This window comes from Oratosquilla oratoria, chromosome 42 (assembly GCF_046742065.1).
Source record: "Oratosquilla oratoria isolate Oo_2021 chromosome 42, ASM4674206v1, whole genome shotgun sequence".
Classification (NCBI taxonomy): domain Eukaryota; kingdom Metazoa; phylum Arthropoda; class Malacostraca; order Stomatopoda; family Squillidae; genus Oratosquilla; species Oratosquilla oratoria.
In genome coordinates, this window is record NC_134818.1 from 14,320,902 (window position 1) to 14,328,401 (window position 7,500).

Genomic DNA, 7,500 nt, shown 5'->3' on the forward strand with positions numbered 1-7,500 from the left:
GGCGGGGAGTTTGTGTGTGTGTGTGTGTGTGTGTGTGTGTGTGTGTGTGTGTGTGTGTGTGTGTGTGTGTGTGTGTGTGTGTGTGTGTGTGTGTATTCACCTCGGATCTGCTGCAGTCTCTGTCGAGACAGCCAGACACCACCCTACGGTAGTGAGCTCAGAGCTCATTATTTGCCGATCTCTGGGTAGGTCTGAGACCACTCACACACCACACACCGGGACAGCAAGGTCACAACTCCTTGACTAACGTCCCATACCTACTCACTGCTAGGTGAACAGGGGTTACACGTGAAAGGAGACAAACCCAACATATCTCCGCCCGGCCGGGGAATCGAACCCCGATTCTCTGGCTTGTGAGGCCAGTGCTTTACCCATAGATCGGTCATATTATGAGCTCTGAGCTCTCTGGTGAACACACACACACACACACACACACACACACACACACACACACACACACACACACACACACACACACACACACACACACACACACACACACACACACACACACACACACACACACACACACACACACACACACACACACACACACGCACGCAGACATACACACACACACACACACACACACACACACACACACACACACACACACACACACACACACACACACACACACACACACACACACACACACACACACACATTTCTAGGTCCACGGATAAAGTAATCAGCGTGCATTCCTTTGTATGAGATTTTCATTTTCCCAGCAAGATGTAGTATTTGCCTATTTACATTTACCTAATAGGCTGATATGCCACTTCCCTTAAAAGAAAGAAGAAGCCTCTTGGTATATGAATAGATACGTATATTTACCTCATTGTAGTATATGGGAAAGGCGTTCATGGGGTCCTATCTCTTACTCTTTAATCATCAAATATTCTTTAAATATATATAAACTATTACGTGGAATAGATTGCACAAACACACTGGATGTGTGGACTTCAACCAATCACTTGTTGCCTTAAGTTCTTTTGATTGAAAATTTGTGGTTATCCTGTAGCCAGCATCGGTCCTCAGTCATCTCCTATAGATCTATCAGGGAAGAAACGTTCGACTGTTCTTTGTGCCTGCTAGTTTCTTTAGTTAGTGAAAAGATGAAGAAACAATTGAATTTAATACAAACAGTGAAATATATCAAACTCAGTCCGGAGACTAGCTACCGGCCCCCTTACAAAGATAGACGTGTTAATGGATTTAAGAGATAGATTTCAAGGAGGTGAACCTCTCCGACGTCTGGCCTGCAGGACCACATCATGTTGATCCCAAATGTTGGAGAGTGCACTCAAAGTCAGAGAGGAAGTGTTCTCTTTTTCAGCCACAGTAAGATATGAAGATCTTATGCAGAGGCGCTTAGGTAAGGCTGAATCCATCAGCTTTGTCTCTGTTCCTGCTTACACGGACAGATCCAAGAGGTCTAATATTAGTTAGGATGCTTTGCCACTGTAATCCATTGTCTAAATACGTCATGGAGTATGTCTGGGAATGTGTTTTGGTGAGGAAACTTATCGAGATTGTCATAGTAAAGCGAATATGTCATGTTGGTGTGGGTAGTTAGTAGTAAAAGAAGGAAGAAGGTGGAGAGCCTACGCCAGGGGGCGCGTAACAGCAGCCGAATCCGTCACCATTGCCTGTGCGTTTTAGGGACCGTTGGGGCAGGCGACAAAGAGCCACTGCTGGGAATCGGAGAGACGTGCGGAACTTGAACCCAAGACTCATAAAATGCGAAACCGGCACGCGTCCGATTGTATCACCAGCGCATATAATAGTATATATATATAAGAAAATGAGAGAGAATGAATCACGAGGTAAGAGGAATAGGTCTGCTATGTAAGAAGTATGGAATAGCTGGGAATTAGACCGGTCTGGGAATCCAAACATTAAGTTTCAGGCAGAGTTGAGAAGTTGGGGATGTTTCGGGAGCAGAGTGGCCGGGAGTCCCTGGGAGTGCCTGGGAGTGTTTGGGAGTGCAGAGGGAGTACCTGGGGTTGCAGATTGGTTTGAAACTCGGCCCAAGGTCGAGTTTGGCTCGAGATTGGGTATGAGGGAGGGGTGTGGGGAGAACTGCAAGGCTGCCATATGAAATTGCAAAATGAACATGGGGGATACACACACGCGCGCGCGCACACACACATACACACACACAAACACACACACACACACACACACACACACACACACACACACACACACACACACACACACACAGGCGCGCGCGCACAAACACACATACACACACACTAATTTGAAGCTTGGTATGATAATTGGAGAGTAAGAGACAGGACATTGCTCCTTTCTTGTATGATGCAATTGGGTAAATACAATTAGGTAACATTCACACACACACACGCATACGCACATATATATACACATACATATATATATATATATACGTATATATGTATATACATATATATATATATATATATATATATATATATATATATATATATATATTCAAAACTACATACCCGAGGAGGATATGTTACCACCTGCTCTTCGGGGAAGACCTACCTGCCGGCGTAGCTAGCGAAGACACGGACATGATGTGGTCAGAGGCAGGTGAGGTGGAGGCGGGTTCGGTCGGAGCCGGCGGCACCGGGAGCGTGTAGGCCACATGCGCCGTCGCGTAGTTCGGCGACGTCAGCGGCGACATGACGTTGCTCGGCGACGTGATCGTCGACCGCTTGTCCGCGCTGTCGTATGACGTCACACTCGCCGTCGTGCCTGTGCAGGGAGGAAGTGACGTGAGAAGTGGAGTTCTAGTGATAGGTTTCGATGACCTTATGACACTGAGGGGAAAGTCGAAGAGGAGTTGTCGGGACGGGTATGAGAGAGAGAGAGAGAGAGAGAGAGAGAGAGAGAGAGAGAGAGAGAGAGAGAGAGAGAGAGAGAGAGAGAGAGAGAGAGAGAGAGAGAGAGTTGAAATTGAGTCAGTATTTCTTTATGAATGGAGATTAATCTCACGTTTTAAAGAAAAATACGCAACTCTTGTCCGTAGGGGCGTCACGAAAGAAACCCTTAGAATGATATCTGCCTAAAATATGTATAGTCAGTACTCTTAGATGGTGTATGGCAACGGTCGGTGTGGGCTGAGTAGTAAGATGGAAGTAAAAACAAGTAGAAAACAAATATACTATTTTTAAATGTCGGAAAACTGTTACAACCGTTATCTTTGTTCGTCTTGTGGAAAACGAATGTACTACACGCAAACGTTCACTCACACGAGTAAAAACACACACACACACACGCACACACACACACACACACACACACGCACACACACACATACGTACACAAACACACACACACACATGCGCGCGCGCGCGCACACACACACGTACGTACACACACACACACACACACGCGCACTTTTTTAGTTTTCATGATATGTGTGTGAACAGTATATAACTGGAATAGAAAGTAAGAACTTTGATATGATTTTGGAGATGAAAAAGTTAAAACAAATAAATGAAAAATTATCATAATAGTGAAAAGTGGTGGTTATGGTGTCATGCTAAAACGAATGGATAACTTGATGGAAAAACGGATGAGATTTGTACTTCATCACTGAAACCAGCTCTTTTATCCTTAGGAAAAATGTCACACCAATAAGGTGGAGCCATATGTACAGTATATATATATACATGTATATATATATATATATATATATATATATATATATATATATATATATATATATAGTTTGAGACTGGGAAGGATGATGACCCCCACTATCCTTCCCAGCCTCAAACCCTTCAGAAACCGACAAACCAGACGCCCCAACTACACAAACCAGTCATGTCAAGAGCAGACACTCCGGCCACGACGGACGCTCAGGCCACAGTAATTGTCACCCGCAGTAATACTCTCCCAGTGTTCACTGTTAACTCTCCTAGTATTCATGTGTTACTTTTCACATTGTCCACATGTACCCTCTCCCAGTTCTTCAGAAAACTTGAAAATCTTCATCGAAAACTCATCAGAGCACAATTTGCTATTGCATATATTATATATATATATATATATATATATATATATATTCATATAATATCTTTATATATTTATATACTGTATGTGTGTGTGTGTTTATACACACACCCATTATGATTACACAAGCAATAGGGTCAATGATAATAAGAAAGTCTTCAAGTAAAGAAGTTAGAACGAAGAACATAAAAAAGGAAAAGAAAATGTTCGAAGAAGGAAGAGAAACTAAGATACAATGTAGCAAGGAGATCCATTCATAAGTGAACAGCTGCAAAAGGTTTTTTGAAAAATGGAAAAACGAAATTTCGAGGCAAAGAGAAAAGAGGAGGGAACTTGCAGTAATCTTTTTCGTTTCGAGTTTCGCTGACTAGAAACCCACGGCCCCCACAGTAGTCGGCAAAGATCCTCGAGGTCCTTCTACATCTAAAGGAAGAAACATTGGACCCATGGCTATGTTATACTTATCTGAATCTACTTCTCAGTCACTGCGTAGGAGGAGGAGGAGGAGCGAAGAGAAGGAGGAAGAGGAAGAGGAAGAGGAGGAGGAGGAGGAGGAAGAGAACAGTCGCCGGTTGTCATCCCTCTGTATATAAAGAAATGGAGGTTGATGATTTTTTTAAATTTCGCAGCTCTGCAGTTAATTTTGCAGTACCACCACAAGCTGGTGCCCGTCGATGGTCCCATGTATGTATGTATGTATGTATGTATGTATGTATGTATGTATGTATGCATGTATGTATGTATGTATGTATGTATAAGCATCAGAAGACTATGCAGCACTTAAACACTTTAGCACTATTTCAAGAAACACTCATGAGGGATAGGCAGACTCACGGGAAAGGACTACTGATTGAGCCTGAGACCACATACGGGGAGTTCTCTATCCCTTGAGGACCACAACGGAGAAAAGGTCCCCTCTGTGCAGTAGTTCTCAGCTAGGGGAGGGGTGTTGGACAGTCTCCCCAAGGGAGTTCACAGATCGTGAACCGGTAGTAGTTAGTCCATGCCAGACAATTTCATTAACAGTTGAAGGGATGTCCAGGGTGCTAAGATAAAGAATGACTTAAGAATTGAACCCACGTGCAATCAGTCTCTCTGTCTTAAAGAGTTTCTATGGGGGTAGAGGTCACCTGAAGACCTAAGAAGAGGAAATCCTCGGAAATCATCTAATGAGAAGAATTTCCCTGAAGATTACCTTCGGAGATGGTTTTATCACCTCGAAGACCATCCCGGAAGAAGAATACCAGAACGAAGACTTCATGAGACCTCTCACCCACAACAAAGAACCTCCAATACTTACCGGAACGCGCGGACTGCGGCGGTGGTCCTGGATAGTGGATGGCGGGTTTGTCCTCGTCGGTGGAATGGGAGTGTCTGGAGGAGGAGTCACTCAGTGCAGACTCCAAGGTCTGCCGCTCGGACTCCATCGTTTGAGATCGGTGAGTTCGGGATCTGGAAAGGAGTTGCGAGTTGTAGTATAATAGGAGTCTATGTAAAATGTATGTACATTCACGACCATGCTCCGGGTTAAGTTGATATGCAGGGTTATAGGTAAAATACATCTACCAATACTGGTATTCACATTAAAATTATGATTTTTTGACGTAAATATCCACGCACGCACGCGCGTGTACACACACACACACACTCGGTGACGCGATTGGTAGAGTCTCCGACTGTCACTATGGCGGTCCGGGTTCGAATCCTGCCCAGGGCTGAAATAATTTCAGTATTGCTGCGCTTCGAGTCGTTACTCCAACTCTCGTGGGCGGGGAGTAGGGTGTGTGTGAGCGTGTAAGGTCACAGCATTATCCATAGATCGGTCATACGAGCTCTGAGCTCTCTTCCGGGAGGGAAATAGGTGTCGATCACGAGTCCATCACGTGATCCAAAGACCATGGTGAATACACACACGCACACACACACACACACACACACACACACACACACACACACACACACACACACACACACACACACACACACACACACACACTCAGGCGCATGCATACGCTGAGTGCATTTGTGTGTGTGTGTGTGTGTGTGTGTGTGTGTGTGTGTGTGTGTGTGTGTGTGTGTGTGTGTGTGTGTGTGTGTGTGTGTGTGTGTATATGTGTGTATGTGTAAGTGTGGGCGTGCGTGAACATTCTTGCCTCATCCCCCTCTGACGGAGTTCCCGACGGGCTTTGCATCTATAATTCAAACGAAACATTAATCTAATTTCACCCGCGGTTTACACATGAATCCTCTAAGATTTTTTTTCTCGGAACTGCGGCTCAGAAGCAGCAACTTATTTCAAACTGACACTAAAACCACTCGCTCTTGTGTATTTAGAGATGGGTTTTTGTATATCTCACCGTCTACTATGGAGCTTGAAGTTGGGTAAATCCAGAGGATGAAAATAAAGAAAGGATTGTGTTTGTGAGTCGCGTACTCTATCAAGGTCCGCTGCCGTGAATAGGAAACAGAGTTATGGTTTCGATTTTTTTTTTTACCATCAAATCATAGATTCACAGGAATACACAAACACACACACACACACACACACACACACACACACACACACACACACACACACACACACACACACACACACACACACACACACACACACACACACACACATACACACACACACACACACACACATTTTTCATAGTATTCGTATTGGCGTTCCGTCTCTTTCGTTTTATATATCGCTAAGCCTGGGCTCACTTCAGTGATCTATCTACTGTAGTTTCTGTTTCTATCCACTGTTTCAACTCTCTGCGTACATGACTATCTATCTCTTCATTTCATTCTATCTCCTTCCCTCCTCTCTTCTCGTTCTATCACTTTCATCTACTCTCTCCTTTCTCCTCTCTTCTTCCTTATCTTTTCCCCTCATTTTCTCTTTTCCCCTTCCTATTACCTCCCTCTCTTCGCCCTCTTTCCTTTCTTCTCTCCTATTTTATCCTTCCATCCCTTCATCTCTGTCCTTCTCTCTTTCCCTTCCTCCCTCTCTCAATTTCTCATCCCTTTTTTCTGTCTCCCTCTTCCTTCTCTCTTTCCCACTCTCTCTTCCTTACCCACTTCCTTGTCTCTCCCTCTCCCTCTCCCTCTCTTCCTTTCCTTCCCCTCCATCCCTTCCTTCCTCCCTCCATCATTCACTCACTCTCTCTCTCTCTCCTCCCTCCTCCTCTGTTCCTCTTGCCCTTTCTCTTCCCCCTCTATCTCTCCTCCTACTTTCTCCCTATCTCCCCCCTCTCTCTCTCTCCCCTCCCTCCCCATCTTTTCCTTTTACCCTTTCTCTTCCCCCTCTATCTCTCCTCCCACTGTCTCCCTATCCCCCCCTCTCTCTCTCTCTCCTCCCTCACCTCTTTTCCTCTTACCCTTTCTCGTCCCTCTCTATCTCTCCTCCCACTGTCTTCCTATCCCCCCCTCTCTCTCTCCTCTCTCCCCCTCTGTTCCTCTTACCCTTTTTCTTCCCCCTCTATCTTTTCTCCCACT

The 7,500-nt window shown here is 44.9% G+C and overlaps 1 protein-coding gene across 1 annotated transcript in view; it reads right to left on the reverse strand.

Moving 5' to 3' along the window:
- Window positions 1–7,500, reverse strand: part of LOC143021544 (cyclic nucleotide-gated channel alpha-3-like) — a 451,572-nt gene that overhangs the window by 3,098 nt on the left and 440,974 nt on the right. The window contains exons 7-8 of the mRNA XM_076179145.1: window positions 5,312–5,463; window positions 2,536–2,748 (exon numbers count right to left, since the gene is read on the reverse strand). Of these exons, the coding sequence (XP_076035260.1) occupies window positions 2,536–2,748; window positions 5,312–5,463 (365 nt within the window). The remainder of the gene's footprint in view (window positions 1–2,535; window positions 2,749–5,311; window positions 5,464–7,500) is intronic.